Genomic DNA, 23,682 nt, shown 5'->3' with positions numbered 1-23,682 from the left:
TCAACTGTTTCTTGAGAAATACTGAATGGATTTTTCCCAAATTTTACATGTACACTGTTGGTTACCCTGACTCTGTAGTTGTGCACTATTGACTTGGGTACTGATCTACAGAACTTAATGTTTCCTTGGTCCTTGGTTATGCATTACTTAATTTTTGGAGGGATAAGAAAGAAGACAAAAAAAAGGGGGAAAGTCAAACTTTATGATGGTTGGGAAACATTTGATCTCCATGAATGAAGAAGAATTAAGGTAATTCATGTAATAGTGCTTCCACAGAAAAACAAAATAATGAAAACTGTGATCTTGAAGTTGAGCAAGGTCATTGATTCCAACAAACTTTTATCCTTCATGTTTATGACTGGCAAAATATAATGACTTTTGGCATCTTACACATATATATCATCATTAGAGAACATGTTCATATCATCATCATCTACAGATTTGTCAAATTGTGAGTGTTCATCATATATCTAATGTACAGCATAAATAATCAACTTTTTTATATTTATTTTATTTTTTGCATTTTTTCATTGTATGTACACAAAGTTTAAATGAGATGTGGTTTAGAATCAAGGTGTTTTGCGATTGTTCAAATCTTTAAGAAAAAATCTGAACAATAACCAAAAGGCCCAGGGCACTAAGATATTCTTTTAAGTATGTTTAAAAGCACAATCTACAATCACACATTTATATGTTTCATATGTACTGTGTCTAAAAAAAACTCAGTTACTTCCCAGTTATCAGAATAATAAATTACATACCCTCACTCTTTATTATAAGCCGTGGTTCTGGCAGTTGCTAAATAAGAAACATGTGAAATTTACCAACACATAAATAATTAAATATCGTGTTTATTGCCGATGACTTTTTTATAAGTTTTTTGACGGGTTGTCAACTGACCGATCCGGATATCTTTGACCGTTTTCTCATTCACGAAATTAGACGCATCCAACATGTCCGCTACCATGTGTTCTGACTGAAGGTCGATATAAGAAAATAGAAAGAAAGCGTCAATAAGGTTTACACTACAGACAGCATATCATTGAAAGTGGATACTAGTTAAATTTTACCTGTCCGTCACACGATAAAGGATAAGGTATGTTTTTGTTATCGAATTAATGATGACTTGAAGTACAGAAAAATTGTCTTACGCAACCTTGCTGAGCTCTCTACAGAAATGAAAGTGTTTTGGACGTTTGGTAAAATGTTACGATGATAATTTGATTAAAGTGGATCCATTGAACAATGGTCTTGAAAAGTTGTCTGATTAAGAGATTTTATTTCGTTTTCAATTATTGTATCCCATAATTATTTTTTACCCAAAGGGCGGAAGATTGGCTCATTTTCACAAATACTAGTATCCCAATGATTGTTCAAATTCTGTTCAAATTAAAGTATAGCCGTTGGAAATGAAACAGTTGCCATATTTGTAGTAATGTGAGGAAATTCCCAGTGTACGACTAAACCAAAATTTACAAATAAGCATGTGCTATAAAGGAGGATCTGAAGGAGGAATTTGTGACGATGAAATGGAAAATGTTTTAAAACATGTATTGCCTAAATTTTACATTGAGTTGTTACAAACCATATTTAAGATTCTTTGGAAAACTGTTTCACAGCAAAATTATTTACAGTCTCATAAATCACTGCAATAGATGCAAATTACTTAATCAGGTCACAATGTCTTGTTTTAGAATTTGATACTAATTTGAACTATATATTATCAATGCTATATTTAGAGGGATTTTCAGAACAATTTTAATGGTCAAACTAGACATTTATGAGGAACTATGAAAGCTGCAATGTCCTTTAAACCAACTGTAAAAGTGTCATAACTTAAGTGAAAACATGTGCATACTTTTTTTATATATATGAGAAGTCAAAATATATAATATTATTTATGACATTAATTAAAGCATGAACACTGATATCATTCATGTTACAATTTAAGAAACATAGTTGTGAAATGAAATATTACCATTAAAAAACTAAGAAAAAGTTGAAAATTTCCCTTTATTTAATATCTTTCTCTAGGTTATCAAATAAGATAAGCACAGTAGAGCGTTTAGTGCTATGCTATTAATACATGTTTTAATGTTAAAGGAAAACCCATGCCACAGAAAACTGCATGTACGTGTATAATAAATGGCAAAACGGAATATCTCTGTTAACATCATCAACCATAAATTGTCAGGATGCTAGAAATCACAGCTACTGAGGCAATATATATTGCTAATATGAAAATGTTGATACCAGTATGTTTTGCACAGGTATACTTGGCAGTCTCAAATGGGGAGGTTTTGGTTTCTGAAAATTGTTCCATGGGAAGAAAACTTGAATAGTCCATTGATATAGTAAAGTTCCACGTCACTGAAACGGTGAAATCGATTCTCATAAAACTTTCTGTGTTTCAGGAGATGAGTTAGCAAGACAATGTCAGGAGTTTTACAAACGTACAATATGGAAGACCTCGATGGTCAGCAAGGGCAAGGTGATTCAATGGTATCGGGACGTAGCCTTGGTAACGGACACCACAGTCGTCCTCAGTCACCACTTAAATTCTTTTCCCAAGCCAAAAAAACTATCAATGATATCTTTAAAGAAATATTGGAATATATCAACGAGTCAAAAACATTCCTCACAGGTAAGTCTGAAACATTCCACACTGATAAATAAGTCTAAAATATTCCACAGAGCTAAGTCCAATATAAATCCTTGATTTACGTGTTCCTAGGATTAAGGTGTTATGTTATTGGTTTAGAGAATGATAACTATCTAGGTTAATAATTAAGTTGTGGATTGTTTAAATTACTGGTTTTAGGAATTTACATTTTTTTAAAATAAACTTTGAAGTAGTTGCTTTAATAAATAAGTTTTTTTACAATTTTATGTCATTTTACTGCAACATGAATGATTTCAATCAATCAATTCAATAATACAATGCTTCAGGTTTACAGTAGAAATCAACAATTTTATCTATAAATTTTACCAATAAATCATACTGTATTTATTTTGCAATACCTACTGTTACTCCAAAAAGGAAGTTGGGCATTCTTACATGGTAATGGTAACTATAAGACATTATATAAATAAAAGTGCATTAGATGTGAATGGCCTTATTGCTTGTTGTGGTTTATTGTCATTTGAATGCAGTGCTTAATATACATATTCCTTTAATTTTGATTCTATGATGATATTTGATCATGAATTATTTCAGAAAAGATCAAGGATCATAATTTGTTTTTTAACCATTTCCAATATGTAAAATGAAAAATGCTACAATTTACCAGTATTCCGCAAATTAAAGTCAATCATCATTATAGATCTTTAAATTAGAATAACTACAACCATTTATTCACGGGTAATTACTGTATTCATGTACTAGTATTTGAATGAAAACTGCTTAGTTTTACCATTTATAAAATATTCTTTTTCAGACCACAAAGATGGCTCTGAGGAAAAGAAACATGTAGAAGAGTTTCAGGAAATGGTGAGAGGCATCATAGAAGTTTTGGCTCGTGATCACATGAAAGTTTGCTTCTTTGGAAGGTAATATATTTCATTCTTTGAAAGGTTCATTTCTTTCTGTCAGTAGAATTGATAAAACTAGATTTTCTTTTGTTTTATTGATCATGGTTGATTAAATCATATTGAAATTTAAAACATGGAACATGTAATGCTACGGAATATACACCTGCATTTCACTGTCTGGGGACTGCACATTACTGATTGGCATATTGATTGAGGAGAATTTAAGAATAGATATTGTTGTTTTTGTAAAACGAAAGCTTGTTGCACCTTCACTGGTATTGAAAATAAATAATGTATCCACATCAAAGGGATTTTGTGTAAAAAAATCTGGGAAAAGACATTCTGTGTTATTTTGATAGAATTTATGAACATTTTTAATCTTTACATTAACAGAGTGTATAATTATTGTTTAATCAATATTGACTGCTATCACTGCTGTAATTGAATGGAGATTAAATTTACTGTTTAGTCATTATCAATCTATTCATATGGGAATGGGAATTTTAATCTCATCTTCAGGGGGAAAATGGTCAGTTTGGGAGGAAATGTTTAGGGGCTAATTGTAATTATTTTGGAATTTTGCGATATTATGAAATGACTCTATTAGGAAATGGGGCCAATTCAGTTCCACAGAGCCCTTGGAAAAGGCCAGGTGGAAAGCAGTTTCATAAGTACAATTGTATATTGTGCAGGACATCCAATGGAAAAAGCTCTGTGATAAATGCTATGTTACGAAAGAAGATCCTGCCTAGTGGCATTGGACACACAACCAACTGTTTCCTACAGGTAGAGGGATGTGATGGAAATGATGGCTGTCTATACACCGAGGAGTCTGACGAGCCTAAAAGTGTCAACGTAAGTCACTTGGATGAATTAGACGCCCTTAACATATCAAATATATCAAAACTCTAAATTTAAGCATGTACATTTTAACCTTGATGATTCATGTTCCAAATAAAACTTTCATTGGCAGAATAAGTGCTCTGCTTATTGATCAATTGGAAATGATGATTAAATTTCACTTAATGTTTATTGTTGTTAAAACCTACCATAAGTCAGTTTTAGTCAGTTTAAAATGTCCCAGTTTGTAGAAGATACATACATGTTGAAAGAAGAACTCCATCTCTTGTTTCATAAGTTCCACACTGAGACTTTTTCTTAATTTGTTAGATGGAAAATAGACAATTAAACAATTCCAGATCACTAAGGGAGTTAACTCTTGTCTCTGATAACTATTCAGATGTTGATCCATTTTGAATTGTAGTCGGTAAAACAGCTGGCTAGTGCCCTAAGTACAGCAAAACTGAAGGAAAACTCATTGATCAGGATCTTGTGGCCAAAGGAAAAGTGTCGCCTTCTCAAGGAGGATGTTGTCTTCTTAGACAGGTGAGTCTCATGGACAGGCTTCAGCTGCTCTTTGGGATTTATTTGGGATTTTCAGACAATTTTTTTTGATAAAAATATCCTGATATTGATTATCAGAATAAAATTTTCAAGTTACTTTTACCTAAATTAACTTAAATGTATATTGGGCTGGGTATGCAGATTATAACAAATCTAGATAGCAACTCTTTAGACACAACTCTTCAAACAAAAAATTGTGCTTTTAAATTATTTCATATAACCAGTATAGCTGATTGAGATGGCAGTAGTCATTGAACTTATGAAAAAGTGTGGTCAGGTTCCAGGACAGTGTTGATGCCTCTAAGTGTTCTGCTTAAATACCCACGATTTTTCTGTATAGCAGTCACAGAATCCTTTCACAACAGAGAGAGTGTTGGAGTAAAGTGTGTTGGCTCCTGTAGTGTATTGAAGGATAGATGAGTCAGAGTTAAGTGTGTTGGCTCCTGTAGTGTATTGAAGGATAGATCGAGTCAGAGTTAAGTGTGTTGGCTCCTGTAGTGTATTGAAGGATAGATTGAGTCAGAGTTAAGTGTGTTGTCTCCTGTAGTGTATTGAAGGATAGATCGAGTCAGAGTTAAGTGTGTTGGCTCCTGTAGTGTATTGAAGGATAGATTGAGTCAGAGTTAAGTGTGTTGGCTCCTGTAGTGTATTGAAGGATAGATCGAGTCAGAGTTAAGTGTGTTGGCTCCTGTAGTGTATTGAGTGTGTTGTGTTGGCTCCTGTAGTGTATTGTGTGTTGGCTCCTGTAGTGTAGGATAGATCGAGTCAGAGTTAAGTGTGTTGGCTCCTGTAGTGTATTGAAGGATAGATCGAGTCAGAGTTAAGTGTGTTGGCTCCTGTAGTGTATTGAAGGATAGATGAGTCAGAGTTAAGTGTGTTGGCTCCTGTAGTGTATTGAAGGATAGATGAGTCAGAGTTAAGTGTGTTGGCTCCTGTAGTGTATTGAAGGATAGATCGAGTCAGAGTTAAGTGTGTTGGCTCCTGTAGTGTATTGAAGGATAGATCGAGTCAGAGTTAAGTGTGTTGCTCCTGTAGTGTATTGAAGGATAGATGAGTCAGAGTTAAGTGTGTTGGCTCCTGTAGTGTAATGAAGGATGGATCGAGCAGGGTTTTCCATGATTTTGCTAGTAGTGGGCTGTGTAGTGTAAGTAGGAGGCTGGCCTGCAATGTATGTGTAGTTGTGTATAGAACATTATTATGGAACTGGATTGGTGTAGGCGGCCAAATGATCAAAGTAGCCGGTCAAATTGGCCGGCGACCGGCTCTTATGGAAAACCCTGATTGAGTCAGAGTAAAGTGTGTTGGCTCCTGTAGTGTATTGAAGGATAGATTGAGTCAGAGAAAGTGTGTTGGCTCCTGTAGTGTATTGAAGGATGGATTGAGTCAGAATTGAATGTGTTGGCTCCTTTGGCCTATTGCAGGAAATATTTAGTCAGAAGTAAGTATGATGGCTCATATGGCATATTGCAGGACGGATTGAATCAGAGTTGTAAGTCTTGGCTCCTGTGGGTTATGACTGGATGGATTGAGTCAGTGTTGAAAGTATTTGCTCCTGTGTTGAATTGCAGGATAGTTTGTGTTAGAGTTAAAAGAATGGCTCCCTTGGTGTTTTACAGGAAAAATACAGCAGATAGATTAACATGTTATACACAAACAAACTAAGATTTCAGTTTTTTTCATTGTTTTTATTATCAGCCCTGGCATTGACGTGACACCTGACCTTGATGAATGGATCGACAAATTTTGTCTGGATGCAGATGTGTTTGTACTTGTGGCCAATTCTGAGTCTACCTTGATGAGGACGGTAAATGTCTGTCATAGGAGAAAGTCTGAGATAAAAGTATAAGGAATATTTGCCACACTGTTGAATGACAGTTATTATGGAAAATTTACTCTCAAACTTGTACTTATTGCCAAAGAATTTTTTTTTTATATTTTTGGCTTCAGAAAAATTTATACCTCAAATATCACATATATAGCTGAGTTTATGTAACATGTGTTCGTATAAATCATAGATCAGACTCAGTGTTATGATTCTGTGCTAGAATTGCTTTGGTGAATATCCAACACCATAAAAATTGGGTTTATTTTATGATATTAAGTTAGGATAGAATTTAATAAATTTATACAAATGATAATTCACACACTAATAATGAGAGCATTATATCTAAATTGACACAAGTAATCAAGTTTTAAGGATCTTTTTTTAAAATTCCAGGAAAAGAAGTTCTTCCACAAAGTGAGTGACCGCCTTTCCAAGCCAAACATTTTCATCCTCCAGAATCGATGGGATGTGTCTGTGCTAGAGGAAGATGCTGAGGAGGTTCATTCAGTAAGTACGGGTACATGGCTATGTGGATGACATTTAATTTGTGAGATCATGTCTCCCAGTCAACACATTTAATACTGAGTCTACGCTGCTTTTTCATTTGTCTGATGTTATCTATATTTCTGACAATAATGTGTCTGACACTTTTCTACAAAATCACATGTTTGGGTGAGCAAAGGCATGATAATGGGTTTTTTGTTCTTCATTCTCAGTTAACTTAAAAATGGTTGCCATGGTTGATGATTTTCACAGCACTTGTCATTCAAACTTGCTTTGAATTCTTTATGTACTTGGATAGTGTTTCCAATCCAGGAAGGTCACAATCTGAAATAAATATATATAGATATTCATGATCACAATAATAGCTGTAGGTATGTTTATCAACATCTGATTTTATGAGATTGACTACAGCTGTATTATGTTACAATTCAGATATTGTAGGTATTTCATAACATTTGAATTAATCACATGACATTAAAAACAAGTATTGTTTTGTAATTGGTCCCCCTCCCCACCTACCCGCCCACCACCAAAATAGCCTTTGATTGGTCTTTATTTTGATGTTGTAAAATTTCCATGACACTGTAAACAATATTGTAACTTCAATTTGCTTATTAGGTAAGATGACTTTCATATGCTTCCTTTCGTCCTTATTGGTAGATATTTCTGTCTTGTCCAAATTTGTCCTTTTACAATATGTAGATGTTTTATGCAGTTTTTCATGTAAGTAATTATATTTAGGTGAAAGAACAACATTACCAACGGAATGTGGAATTTCTCTGTGATGAGCTGAAAGTCGCAAACATTCAGGAAGCCAAGAACAGGATCTTTTTTGTATCAGCAAAGGAAGCCCTTATCACTCGCCTTCATGAGGATAATCAAACTCCCACCCCCAGTACGTATAGCATCCTATTATCAATTAAAGTTAATTCCTCCTTCTGTATCATGTATACCCTTGCTGTCACCTTCTTTACATGTGTGTTGCTACCCCTTTGAAAACTTCATCACTTGTGTGACTTAACCCTTTTGACACTTCACCCAATTTATTGACTTCATTGTTTTGACACTCCCCTCTCTTGTATGCTTGAATAAAAAAAAAAATCCTTTTCAACATTTCTACATCTTCTAGATGTTAAAACCCTACTTTCATGACATAACCCTTTAGCCCTTTAGGCACTTCCTACTATTTGATGACATTTGACACTGCCCAACTTGAATGACTCTACCCTTTTGACATTACCGTGTCTTGTATGACAGAACTCCTTTCACATTTTGGTAAATTGTCAAGAGGGTTGTTCTACAGCAACCCCCTCTCACATGATTAAACCAATTTGATGCTCTCTCTTGAATGAAGAAATCCTCATGTCACTTCTCCTTACATTCTCCCTCCTGTTTGACATAGCCCTTCTGACACCTCCTCTTGAATGACAATCTTTGCCACTTTCCCTATTCGAATAACTTAACCCAAATTAAAACAAAAATTGACAACCCTGCTCTTGTATGATATAACCCTTTTGACACTTCCCTAACTTGAATGACTTAACTTCTGGACACTTCTCAATCTTGTATGACCTTGCACTTTTGACTCTTTTCCACCTTGTATTCATAGCCTATTACACTCCCACTACATACCCCAATTTACACCCCCTCTGGTATGACAGAATATTTGGACATCTTCTCCACTTGTTGGACATAACCATCTTGACACTTCAACATTTTGTGACTTTCCCATTTCTTGATATATTTGCTTTGACACTTTCCCCACTACCTGCCCTGTTATTGAAAGGAAGTTAGACCTATCAAATCATAAAAATAATGTCAATGGGTTGTGAAAAGTATTCATTGAAGCAAATTGGCTGCTTAATTCCTAGAAACAAATTGATGTTTTGTTACCTGTAAAGAAACATGTAAACATGTATCCACTTGTTCTATAAGTCAGTGTATGAGAATAAAAGCCAGAGTTGCCAACTCTTACGTACTGGGAGGGTGACTTGTGTGTGAAAATTCTTCTCATGCCACATGAGATTTAATATCACATAATTCAGAAACGTTCTTTTATCTTGGGACAGTTGAAGGGGAATATAATGCATGAAAATACATACCAAGACATTAAAAAGTGTCTTGTCTGCAGAAATTTTTAAATATGGTTGCAGTCTTTGAATACAAGAAATTAAAATATTTCTGTTACATGCTCCTCTCTTTTAAAGTTTTTGTACAGTTTGTCAATTTGACCTGTGTATACCAAATGGATCCTAATGATACATAAACCTCATTAACACAACTTCCCCTGTGTTTTAGCTGGATCCTTACAGCGCGACTTTACAGACCGTTTGTTTGAGTTTGCCAACTTTGAGAGAATGTTTGAAGTAAGTTTCAGCTGATATAAGGGAAATGTAGTAATAAATTTTACATCATCAACTGATATTTATTACATCTTACCTGGGAAATACAGTCAAGCCTGTCTTATAGGCCACCTTTATACAAAGCTGTTTTGTCCTATGTAATGTAAATGAACCTTTATATAAAGACCTATATTTATAACATCTTACCACGGAAATACAGTCGAGCCTGTCTTATAGGCCACCTTTATACAAAGGTCATTTGTCCTATGTAATGCAATGTAACTGAACCTTTATATAAAGACTGATATTTGTTACATCTTACCTGGGAAATATTTCATGTGTTCAATCTGATAAGACACATGATTGCAGTAATGCTTTGAGAAAAGGTATCGGGTAATATGTGTTTGTACACTGATATGTATAACAGGTTTATTACTGTATATCAGGAATTTTTTGTGTGTATCTAATTTTTGCAAATTCAGTGACACTTTGGAATTCACAAAAAGCTAAAACTGTAAACAAAGTAATACCTCACTAGAGGTAATGTACCTACATGCACCTGAACACTCTCAAGTTGTGAATACTTGTGTGATAAATAAATGCTAGTCGGTATGTAAGTCTCTTATCAAGTATGACTGGTCAGTTAGATCTTCAGGTGATATTAGATGCTACACTGGTATATATGTAAGCCATGTCCATTCTGATGTATTGAAAGTCTTCAAAAAAGACCTTTAAAATTCCTGAGACGATGAAATCACAAAAGTTGATATATACAAAAATTGCAAAGGGATTTTTCACATAAAAATGCACAGCATAAAAATCTTGCAATATACTGTATATGATAAAAATATGTGCAGTTGTAGATGACCCATGATATACAATTAAGTAATAATTATGTTGCTGATTTCAATACAGGTGTGTATCTCTAAGTCAGCTGTAAAGACAAAGTTTGAGCAGCATGCCAAGCGTGGCAAGAAAGTTAATGCTAATCTTCGGGATGTTATGGAAAAAACCTACACAAGCAGTCTGCAAAAGATGTAAGTATTATTTTGATCTGTAGTAAATGTAAAAATTACAGGAAGCCAGGTTTTGTTTTGATATTAGATGTATTACTTCTCCTGATATGTTTTAAGTCTTTTAGTTTTTAGATGACATCAACAGAAACCAAAGAATTATCAAATATAATTTTTATACAATGATGAAATTAGAGATCAAATATAAAATTTCTGATAAAAAACAGATGATCTTATCATTCGGATGTGACATCCTGTATTGAGTGTGAACAATTACAATTTCTATTTCTTAAAGTTGAATAGTTTATCACTATGACTTGGTTGTTCATGTTTCTCACCTTCTGTTTCACCTTTACAGGGAAGAGTCAGTACGTGTCCGACAGGAAACAGCAGATGAGCTTGACTACTTAGAGAAACAGTTGATCCTACTGACTGGTGACATGAAGGACAAAATCCGCTTCATGGTGGATGATGTTGAACGAAAAGTCAGTATTCGGCAAGGCCAAAATTACTAGATTCATGTTTAAAGAGATATAAGATAATGGATACCTGGCCCTAGTATATTCTTTGAGGTCGTAAAACTTCTTTTTAATTTTATATCATCAATCATTTCATTTGATATTGTTTAATTGTCTGTTTTACTTTTTCATTTTCTACTAATGGTCTCTTTCTTTTCTTTCCTGTATCTGAAGGTGTCCACGGCACTTAGTGAGGAAATCCGACGTCTGTCCTCAATAGTCGATGAATTTGAACGACCATTTCATCCTGACTCTGTACTCCTTAATGCGTATAAGAAGGTGAGTCCCGACTCTGTACTCCTTAATGTCTATAAGAAGGTGAGTCCCGACTCTGTACTCCTTAATGTCTATAAGAAGGTGAGTCCCGACTCTGTACTCCTTAATGTCTATAAGAAGGTGAGTCCCGACTCTGTACTCCTTAATGTCTATAAGAAGGTGAGTCCCTACTCTGTACTCCTTAATGTCTATATGAAGGTGAGTCCCGACTCTGTACTCCTTAATGTCTATAAGAAGGTGAATATCAAAGTTTAGCCATTCGATATTTCATGATGGTTCAAGAAGCCATTTTATGTCTGATGATGGTTTATGAAGTAAAATTATAGCTATGATGTCTGATATCAAGGCTGACAGTATCAACTTATTGAAATGTCCCATTATACAAATATTGGTCATTGAAACAGTCCAAAAGATGTTTTTATGTTTTCTTTCAGTCAGTAAATATCTTTATCTCCTTCATTTAATAGAAGAAATATTATGTTTGAGAAGTTTTGTTTATAACTAAGACATTTTCACAAATAAGAAAATCAGAAAATTATTCTGATATGCTGATACAACATCAACGATTCAACATTTGATAAGGGCATCCATTCTACAGAAACAGATCCTTGTACTTCATGTATCTAGACCTATGTTCTGTAGAGGTTGTTTGTATCAAGGGATTTAAATACATTTCACTATTTTCAAGGATGAAGTAAAGTCACGAAAACCAGATAATGTACCAACTTTGAAAACAAAATATGGAAGAAAATTATCATTTGTTTCATGACTTCTCTGAAAAATTACATCCTTTTTGTTTTTAGCGGTGAAAATTTGAAACATTGAAAAAATATACCGTAACTTTCACAGTAATTGATCATTCAGATTGATCAACAGTACTTTTAGATGAACCAGAATTAGAATTTAGGGCCACTTTTAACAAGGTTTATCAGAAATGGAATCTTCAGAACATATTACTATCTCTCGCCAAGGAACTACACATGTATGTAGAGGGGGCTGTCTGCCAGAACCTGACAGGCCGGTGCTCCACTGCCATAGAGAAAACCATAGAAAGGGTTGAGACACAGCTCACAGGTAAAAGGGCAATCTGGATCATCAGTATTTATCCTTGCATTGCTCCTCTCTGGGATGTATAATCACAATCATTATTTGTTAGACTTTCTTTTTTTATTTTTTCCATGAAGGTTGTAACGTGTGTGTTAATTTGTATTCATTGTAAATGTACTACTGGTTTTAATCAAAGACAATAAAATGTGAAAAAAAAATGTTTAGAATTTGAGATTTCATGAATTTTCTTTCATGAAGAAAATCATAAATGTGTTTAAATAGTTAATTAGATGTGTACAAATCACACACGTTAGGACCGGCATGTTGTAATGCAAGTGACCACAACTAGAGACTCTTTATCAATAAGTTAACATACAAATCATTAACATGGTGTGGTATTTACTCTATAATACTCTCTATAATAAAGAAACATAAACTCAACATATTCTTCTAGCTACTGATAAAGAAAAATTACCTTCCTATTAATAACACTCATGAAAAACCTGTGAATTCACTTCAAGACTGACACTGGTAAATTTTGAAGTGAAGAAGACTGTCAATGGTAAATTTTGAATTTAAGAAAACCGTCAACCTGGTACATTTTTCGACTTACATTCTGCAATGAAAAGGTATTGCTCAGTCTCTAGTTGTTGTCAGTCTGTGTCAGTGTGACCTAGTATGGTGTGTCCAGTCTTGGTCAGTGTGACCTAGTATAGTGTCCTGTCTTCTGTTATGGCTTTGATGGGTCATCCCTCTGATTTTTCCTCACCCTAGCCTGTTATATCCCTATCAGGAATTGCATAGCCATGTTGAGGGTGGGCTAGGCCGGAACCTACAGCAGCGCTGCTCATACGTACTACAGCATTCAGTGGAAGAAACACAGACAGAAATGACAGGTATTATTATCCCCAGACATATAACATTTGGATACTGCCTTCAATTAGTTTATTTCCCTACCCCCAGTCTGGTCCTCTATAAACTACCCTGTCGAATTTGAATTGTCTCCAATCCATAACCCCTGTCCCCTACCCCCAGTCTTGTCCTCTATTAACTATCCCCAATCCTTAACTCCTGGCCCCCTACCTCTAGTCCCGTCCTCTAACAACTACCCTCAATTCTTACCATTTGCCTCCTAACCCTAATCCCCCAATCATCCAGTCTACTTTCAACCGTCTCTGCCTTTTTCACAGATCATCTCTCACCCTTCCTTTTTACCCAATAACTTGCCCTCCACTTTATCTCTCTGCCTTCTCAGTTAATTTTTTCTGACCTGTGTGTGTGCAGACTTTCCTCCTTCCACCAATTCTTTCCCACTTTCCTTCTCTTATTTTGTCCTGTCATATACTTCTTCTCTTTGCTTGCTGTCTTCTTACCTGCCTGCTCTTGTACAGGTATTGTGCCTCTAAAATCCTCTTCCTTATTCATGCTTTCATTGATTTTCCAAACATTTTCCTATCCTCTCATGCTTTCTTTCTCCTTTTTGGTTTTTTATTCTGTTATGTATCATTTGTTATCTTCATTTACTTTCCTTTTTCACCCACTTAATCTTGATGATCTCTCTGTCTTTTCCTGAAGACATAACCTCTCTCCTGTTGATCTGTTCTATCCTATATACTGACATGTCCGTCACTGTTTTTTCTTTCTCCCTCAGGGAAAAACCTATGTAAAATTGACACCAAACTCTTTCTCATTCATTCCATACCCCCTTTCTTGCAGACAAGACAAATTTGACTGGTTGTATCAACCACAAACTTAAGATTCAGCTTAAAGCAGCACAAATCAACCATTATTTCATGATTTTAGAGACATTTTTGTGGAGTTGTTTATGATTTTCAAAAATAAATGTATGGGATACATGTTGTAAAGTCATTGCATGGATACATAAATGTTCAAAGATGTATTTTATTTTAAATGATTCTGCTTGATGTATTTATTTTTTTCTACCTAATCATTTATCCTGCAATAAACTTTTTTTATCATGTTTTTACAATATATATTAAATTCATCAGTTTTAACATTGAGGTAGGATCTAGAAACAAGTTGTAAAACTTGGATCAACCTGTTTCTTCTCGTACAAGTTGTATATCATCCTTATTTTTCACTTTTTATACTAATTGTATTTTCTATGTGCTGGATTATAGAGAATAGAGATGTTAGCATGTAATTTCATCATATCATAATTATATAAGATATTTTATGTAGTCCTACTGATCAGTTCTTTAAACTTAAACATTAACAGGTATAAGGGATAAATTCTAATCCTAGATTAAATGTTTCAATAGCGGGCAGCGTAGAGCAAGATTTTCAAAAAAATCTGATTCTAGTAGCTGGGTATTTTATATTACCAATGCGTTATACAGAATTGTACGGCAGTTGTCCTGTGTGTTGTTACTTATCATTAGGGCCTACCATCAAAGATGAAAGGTGAAATTTATGGGTCTATTCCCCTTCAAGGAATCAAGGGAGGGGCCTTCAAAGGGACACAACATTCAATATTCTTAAATACTTCTCGACATTCAGAGAATATGACAAACAGCATGCAAATGACAAGAATTTTGATGTTTCCAGAAAAACCTTCTGAAACTATAAACAATGAAACCATATTTGGTCTACCTTCATGGGCAGTTGATAGGGGAAATATTGTACATTTTGATGTAAATTACTCCTTCTGTTAAATGATGAAATACGAACATATTAAGAATAATTCAGATTTCCCTAAAAGATTTAAAATAATTTTGATAGTTTCATAATTGTTCTTACTCTCACTACTGCCGTCATACTTAGACCTTTATAGATAGTCAGATGACAGCAAAGGTTTATAGCCTCTTGTATAATGATAGAAGAAAAACAATTTTACTTGTATTGACAGAATAATTTCCATGTTTGTAGTACTCAGTAATTGAGATGAAGGAACTGTAGATCAAAGATGGATAAAAAATGATGAAGATAATCAAAATACCACAAAATCAATTCAAATACAGCATATGACTGTCTGGCTGTTTCATAAAAAAAAGCTGACAAATATGATAGAATCATTACCAGATTAATTGTAAATTTTATTTATTTATTCTTTTTTTACAATGTATTATTCCAAAATTGCTTACTTTGCTACACTATATGAATGGTACTTTGCTGCTATGTTACTGTAGGTGTTGTCGTGGTAACACAACATGTTGCTATGTTACTGTAGGTGTTGCCGTGGTTACACAACATGTATCTATGTTACTGTAGGTGTTGCCGTGGTAACACAACATGTATCTAAGTTACTCTAGGTGTTGCAGTGTTTACACAACATGTTGCTATGCTACTGGAGTTGTTGCAGTGTTAACAAATGTTGCTATGTTACTACAGGTGTTACTATGTTTATAGAACAACTTGCTATGTTACTACAGGTGTTACTTTGTTTACAGAACTGTTGCTGCTACTACAGGTGTTAATATATTTACAGAACTTGTTGCTATGATTATGTAGGTGTCACTATGTTTAGAGAACTTGTTGCTATGATAATGAAGGTCTTACTATGTTTACAGAACATGTTGCAGTCTTACTGTAGTTGTTACTATGGTAACAGAAAATGTTACTGGGTTACTAAAAATGTTTCATTGGTGTTGGATCATGTTTACATGTTGCTATTTATGATACTTTGTAGACAGAACATGTTACTATAGATACTGCTATGTTTACAGAACGTATTGCAGTATTATTGCCAGAGGAAACTAAACAACAGCTGTATAACCTAGTACCACGACGGGATTTTGAGATTGCTTACCGACTGGACTGTCGTAATCTGTGTGCTGACTTTCAGGAAGATATACAGTTTCGCTTCTCTATGGGTCTTACTGCACTGATGCAGCGATTTCTGGGAAGAAAGGGGACTCATTCCGTTCTGACTGGTCACTCTGATACGGTAAAATAATCAAGCAAATAAATTACCTTGTCATTGACTCGTCCAATCATTATCAAGTGGGCGGAGCTCAATTTTTTTTTTCTAGGAGAAATGAAAAGAAAACATCATCGAATCAGAAAGCTGCATTTTGCATACAAAACTTTTGGAATGATTATACATACAAAACAATTAAATTATTATATAGATATAAAACTTGTGGAATGATTATACATACAAAACAATTAAAAAATTATTATATAGATATAGAACTTGTGGAATGATTATACATACAAAACAATTAAAAAATTATTATATAGATATAAAACTTGTGGAATGATTATACATACAAAACAATTAAAAAATTATTATATAGATATAGAACTTGTGGAATGATTATACATACAAAACAATTAAAAAATTATTATATAGATATAGAACTTGTGGAATGATTATACATTTGTACATGATGACATGAGAATTCTGTATGGATTATCTTCTTTCACCACACAGCTGCCATAAATCTAAAAAAATATGGGGTAGTAATTTTGATTAAATCTTTGTGTTACAGATTCCACGGCCAATGTCAGATGGCGGTCCACAGACACCCCTTGGAGAGTTTTATCGGCCACTTGCCCCAGAGCAGAACAACCAGGTGCTCTTCTCCATGATCACGACTTTTGCATCCATTACCTCACGTACCACTATGGGAGCCATCATTGTCGGAGGCCTTGTAAGTACAACAGGCTTATCAGGTTAATCGTCTTAGTCGTGGCAGTTTGTATAACACAGAAGTCTGTCATTGAATTGATGGTAAGTTTAGTTGATATGTTGGTGCTTGGACAAGGTACAATTCTTTGATATTTGATATGCAATACTCCTGCCCCCGGTTTCTGATACACAATACTCTCACTGCTATTAAACATAAACAGTAACATTTAGTATAGTTACCTTAAGTGTCTAGTAATAAGCAAGTGTCTGGTAATAATACCATCCATATCTTTTCAATTTAGTACATCTGTACTGAGAAAATGCCAACAAATGCATTGTCCTGTGATAAGCCCACCTCCTTACATTTGAAACAGAGTTGATGTAATTGATTCAAGGGCCTTCTGGAGAAATACAGTATATATGTATAAATTGTAACCTTTGACCTTGTAGATTGCCAAGGCTGCAGGCTGGAAGGTGATTGTTGTGACAAGTGGCCTGTATGGACTACTGTATATGTATGAGCGGCTGACTTGGACAAACAAAGCCAAGGAACGATCGTTCAAACGTCAATATGTTGACTACGCATCCAGTAAACTTAAACTGATTGTGGATCTGACAAGTGCCAACTGTAGTCACCAAGTACAGCAGTAAGTGTTGACTCAGTATTGGACTTGATAAAATTTGGAATATTTCTGATGAAGATTGAAATAATTCTGTCTTACATTCATTGTAGGCTTTTGCTGTCAAATTTTTAACTTTTTGAAGGTTACATGTCATGAAATATTTTGTGTGAAGATTCCATCACTGTTACCAGGCTACTGGAACGCCAGTAACAGTTTTGTGTGTGGACACTCCATCACTGTTACCAGGCTACTGGTACGCCAGTAACAGTTTTGTGTGTGGAGACTCCATCACTGTTACCAGGCTACTGGTACGCCAGTAACAGTTTTGTGTGTGGACACTCCATCACTGTTACCAGGCTACTGGTACGCCAGTAACAGTTTTGTGTGTGGACACTCCATCACTGTTACCAGGCTACTGGTACGCCAGTAACAGTTTTGTGTGTGGACACTCCATCACTGTTACCAGGCTACTGGTACGCCAGTAACAGTTTTGTGTGTGGACACTCCATCACTGTTACCAGGCTACTGGTACGCCAGTAACAGTTTTGTGTGTGGAAACTCCATCACTGTTACCAGGCTACTGGTACACCAGTAACAGTTTTGTGTGTGGAGACTCTATCACTGTTACCAGGCTACTGGTATGCCAGTAACAGTTTTGTGTGTGGAGACTCTATCACTGTTACCAGGCTACTGGTACGCCAGTAACAGTTTTGTGTGTGGAGACTTTATCACTGCTACCAGGCTACTGGTACGCCAGTAACAGTTTTGTGTGTGGACACTCCATCACTGTTACCAGGCTACTGGTACGCCAGTAACAGTTTTGTGTGTGGACACTCCATCACTGTTACCAGGCTACTGGTACGCCAGTAACAGTTTTGTGTGTGGACACTCCATCACTGTTACCAGGCTACTGGTACGCCAGTAACAGTTTTGTGTGTGGACACTCCATCACTGTTACCAGGCTACTGGTACGCCAGTAACAGTTTTGTGTGTGGAGACTCCATCACTGTTACCAGGCTACTGGTACGCCAGTAACAGTTTTGTGTGTGGACACTCCATCACTGTTACCAGGCTACTGGTACGCCAGTAACAGTTTTGTGTGTGGAGACTTTATCACTGCTACCAGGCTACTGGTACGCCAGTAACAGTTTTGTGTGTGGACACTCCATCACTGTTACCAGGCTACTGGTACGCCAGTAACAGTTTTGTGTGTGGAGACTCCATCACTGTTACCAGGCTACTGGTACGCCAGTAACAGTTTTGTGTGTGGACACTCCATCACTGTTACCAGACTACTGGTACACCAGTAACAGTTTTGTGTGTGGAGACTCCATCACTGTTACCAGACTACTGGTACACCAGTAACAGTTTTGTGTGTGGAGACTCCATCACTGTTACCAGGCTACTGGTACGCCAGTAACAGTTTTGTGTGTGGAGACTCCATCACTGTTACCAGGCTACTGGTACGCCAGTAACAGTTTTGTGTGTGGACACTCCATCACTGTTATCAGACTACTGGTATTATAAATATTATTTTTTTAGGGAACTGACATCTACGTTTGCTCGCCTCTGTAACCAAGTAGATATATCTAAAGAAAAACTTCAGGCAGAAATCTGTACTCTTGACAAAGACCTTGCTCATCTCAAGGAGGTCTCTGCCAAGGCCAAGCTTCTCAGGTAAGTCTCGAATAGATCAGAAACAATAATAATCCTGTTTGGATGACTTCCGTTTATTTACAAATGGCCACATAAATTGATGGTTCACTTAAAGTAGATTACTAAAGGTTGTATTAACAGTGCAGCCTTAATGCTTAAGAATATTTCACTAGCATTGTACAGCCTAAATCAGACAGCATTTATGAACCAAATGATGCCTTACTTCAGAAGAAAAACATGACTTAGGAAGGATAAAATTCCCATCTGTAATGAAACATATTTATTTAGTATATGGTATGGTATTGTGTGGCTGGCCGGCTGTAGCTTGACATTAAAGATATTTTGTCACGATCATAACTACCTTCTATTTCACATACTAAAACCTTTCATATGGAAACTTAAGGGGAAATGTTATACATATATATGGCAAAACATTATTTATATATACAACTAGACTGTCTTGTGATGTAAGTTAAGTATACAATTATAGTGTATGTTATGTATGTTGTAGAAACAAATCTGATTGGCTGGATAAGCAGCTGAATGGATTCATAGAGGAATTTCTGGTGAAACCAGATGCATGAGAGAACTGTTAATTGCAGTCTAGTTGAAACTAAGTCAGATCTTGTTTGGCTACACAAGGACAGCCATTGTGGTCAGTTTGTGTCATAATATGGACAACAATCTCCAAATGTTGCTAGTAATTTCTGTCAAACAGAGACCTTCTATCTACATTGGAGGGGATTTCATGACATAACACGCTGTACAACATGAATTATATGCATAGTCTACCAAAGAGAGGAAATGACGTAGGAATGATTGACAGATTTGTGGGATGAAATTGATCCTATAAAACTAGCAATGATTCTTCTTCCTCTACTTTAAGATTGAAATAGACTATTTATTAAAATTTTGTATTGACTGTATACATGTATATTAAACTGACTGTAACATATGCCTGTCTATATGAATAGTTAAAAATGCAGTACAAGTTTGACAAGTCTTCCATCGTCCAGAGGAAGGACTGATGGAAGTTTTCATTGTCATCAAAAAAAATATTGAATGTTTATCAAATATTTCAAGGAAGTTTTCACTGACATAATACATTTGGTTTTCCAAGTGATTCTGTAAAAACAATGCCAGCTTTTGAGTCATTCCTTGGTGAAGACTTTGTTGAGATTAAAGAGTGATATCTTTTAAACTAATTCATGAATAGTGTCGTCGTTATGTGGAGAGTATTATGAATTGTGATGTTGTGGCCTCCTTGTCCTACTATCATAATATAATTGGGCTCTTGTCTGTGAGAAACCTTTTCTATACCACACTATGAAATATGAAGGCGCTGACAGCATACCCTGTCCATTAGTCAATTTTTTCTTCTCACAGGTTTAATTTTGCATTTCACTCTGACAGTTATTGTTTAAAGGAGTTGATATTTTACACAGAAATCTTTTTTTATTATATAACATTGGTACAAAGCAGTCAGATTTTCAAAAAATAGATTATTTCAAATTTCTTAAATCAGTCAGCGCCAATATGATGCATTTACCCAAAAACAGATATCGATCACAGCAGGGTTTTTTGAAAACATTTGAGTTGTTATATACATTGTCAATTAAGTGCAAAGATTGGGCTTTGTGTTATTTTTATGCTGCAAGCCCAAACATACAGACAGATCTGTTAATTTTTATGAAATGGAGAGGGGGGTGTATATTAGGTAGGAAATCTATCAGCAGTGATGAGATAAAATTTGTAACATGTCTTGTCTTTGTGTTTGACTTAAGTCTATAAACTGTAATTCTATCATCAGCTTTTTGTGTGTCAGATGTTACTATTATAGATGTTTTTACTTGTTATTGTTAGATATGTTTTATATTAACGTTTTTTTACATTGTTAGATGTAATTACATAATTTTGTTTCCTCTGTGACAAAAAATCACGGAAGTGAGGTATGTAGTGTAACTTTTCTGTCAGTATCGTCAGCATTTCAATTTTAAGTTGTGTCTTAAGATAAGTTGCAGGAAAAGATATGTTCAGCTTTAACCAAACTTGGTATATAGCTAGATAACATAGTGGACACACCCATCATTTACCAACAAAGTGGACACACCCATTATTCACCCAATATGATTCAGACTTTTCTGCAGTGATTCTGAGATAATATAGTGGACACACCCATCATTTACCAACAAAGTGGACACACCCATTATTTACCCAATATGATTCAGACTTTTCTGCAGTGATTCTGAGATAATATATTGGACACACCCATCATTTACCCAATATGATTCAGACTTTTCTGCAGTGATTCTGAGATAATATATTGGACACACCCATCATTTACCCAATATGATTCAGACTTTTCTGCAGTGATTCTGAGATAATATATTGGACACACCCATCATTTACCCAATATGATTCAGACTTTTCTGCAGTGATTCTGAAATAATATATTGGACACACCCATCATTTACCCAATATGATTCAGACTTTTCTGCAGTGATTCTGAAATAATATATTGGACACACCCATCATTTACCCAATATGATTCAGACTTTTCTGCAGTGATTCTGAGATAATATATTGGACACACCCATCATTTACCCAATATGATTCAGACTTTTCTGCAGTGATTCTGAGATAATATATTGGACACACCCATCATTTACCCAATATCAATCAGACTTTTCTGCAGTGATTCTGAGATAATATATTGGACACACCCATCATTTACCCAATATGATTAAGACTTTTCTGCAGTGATTCTGAGATAATATATTGGACACACCCATCATTTACCCAATATGATTCAGACTTTTCTGCAGTGATTCTGAAATAATATATTGGACACACCCATCATTTACCCAATATGATTCAGACTTTTCTGCAGTGATTCTGAAATAATATATTGGACACACCCATCATTTACCCAATATGATTCAGACTTTTCTGCAGTGATTCTGAAATAATATATTGGACACACCCATCATTTACCCAATATGATTCAGACTTTTCTGCAGTGATTCTGAGATAATATATTGGACACACCCATCATTTACCCAATATGATTCAGACTTTTCTGCAGTGATTCTGAGATAATATATTGGACACACCCATCATTTACCAACAAAGTGGACACACCCATCATTTACCCAATATGATTCAGACTTTTCTGCAGTGATTCTGAGATAATATATTGGACACACCCATCATTTACCCAATATGATTCAGACTTTTCTGCAGTGATTCTGAAATAATATATTGGACACACCCATCATTTACCCAATATGATTCAGACTTTTCTGCAGTGATTCCCTGATAACATAATGGACACACCCATCATTTCCCAAATATCAATCAAACTTTTCTGCAGTGATTCTGAAATGCTTGACTCAAAAGTTTTGCTTTTAGTACAGTTTCTCATTAAATGCAAGTGCTATTCCATTCCAACTTTGAATTACATTGTAGTGTGGACATCTGGACCCAGCAAATAGATTTAGGTGAAATTTATTTCTTGTATATGGGACAAAAAATTTCTAGAAAATGACGACAAACTCTTTATGGCTTGTTCTTTTCACTTCAGATTAAGTTTATATAGTCATGGTGGTCCAGTACTGTGGTATGATGAACAATATTATCTTTGATGTTTAAAACTTATTAACTTGGAAATTTTATATTGGTAGGGGGGTGGGGTGTTGAGGGGACATAAATTGCAAGCGTGTGTTTTGTGTTTGTTTAAATAATTTCCATACAAATTATGTGGAATAAAGTGACAGTTAACGTAAATCAAATTGTAAGGAAAGAAAACGTCTTAAATGACAATTCTTTCGTCTTTTTGACCTATCATGCTTGCTGAAACAAGCAACAGCTAGAAATACTGATGTGATGCTGTCATTATACTGAAAATCCAGAGAATGTGTTCATCACTGTATGATATGTGATTTAGTCACATTATTCTGCAGCATTAACTTGTGCAAGCCATTGATTTAAGATTGGGTCAAACAAGTTATACTTGCAATGTAATTTCTTATTATAGATAGGTCAGTGTTGAGCTAGACTTAAAATAATTTACATGAAACAGATTTGACTTTGTGTCGCATTAAGCAAATTTCAATGGTTCTTTGAATTTTGTTAGAAAAGACATTTGTGTATACATTCAAGCAAAGACCACACATCGAGATATCCCGTCAAGGGAGATAATTTACCTAGATTTTACTTCCTGTGTTATGGGTGTCACATGTGCCTGATTTTGCCATTGTCGTTTTAATGTTTTATATGTAGTGAATATCATTTTATTTATGATTGTAAGAAATGAAACTTGAATGTATTAAATACGAAGTCATACAACT

At 35.0% G+C, this 23,682-nt stretch overlaps 1 protein-coding gene across 2 annotated transcripts; it reads left to right on the top strand.

Annotated features, from left to right (window-relative positions):
* Positions 1–958: 958 nt before the first annotated feature.
* Positions 959–23,682, top strand: LOC132549429 (mitofusin-2-like). 2 transcript variants are annotated; one of them, XM_060213366.1, is made up of 18 exons: positions 959–1,096; positions 2,415–2,644; positions 3,438–3,549; positions 4,224–4,386; positions 4,796–4,917; positions 6,631–6,739; positions 7,154–7,267; positions 8,006–8,159; positions 9,563–9,630; positions 10,522–10,643; positions 10,978–11,104; positions 11,312–11,416; positions 13,254–13,356; positions 16,147–16,367; positions 16,915–17,076; positions 17,505–17,701; positions 19,220–19,354; positions 19,845–23,682. In XM_060213366.1, the coding sequence occupies exons 2-18, from the start codon at positions 2,434–2,436 to the stop codon at positions 19,915–19,917; spliced, it is 2,298 nt and encodes a 765-aa protein (XP_060069349.1). In that variant the 5' UTR covers positions 959–1,096; positions 2,415–2,433; the 3' UTR covers positions 19,918–23,682. The 2 variants fall into 2 exon arrangements, with proteins under 2 accessions (XP_060069349.1, XP_060069350.1); XM_060213367.1 differs by lacking the exon at positions 13,254–13,356 and adding an exon at positions 12,385–12,487.

This window comes from Ylistrum balloti, unplaced genomic scaffold, assembly GCF_031769215.1.
Source record: "Ylistrum balloti isolate Yb309-2 unplaced genomic scaffold, AGI_CSIRO_Ybal_v1 Utg370056, whole genome shotgun sequence".
NCBI lineage: Eukaryota > Metazoa > Mollusca > Bivalvia > Pectinida > Pectinidae > Ylistrum > Ylistrum balloti.
This window is presented reverse-complemented; position numbering and strand designations above follow the sequence as displayed.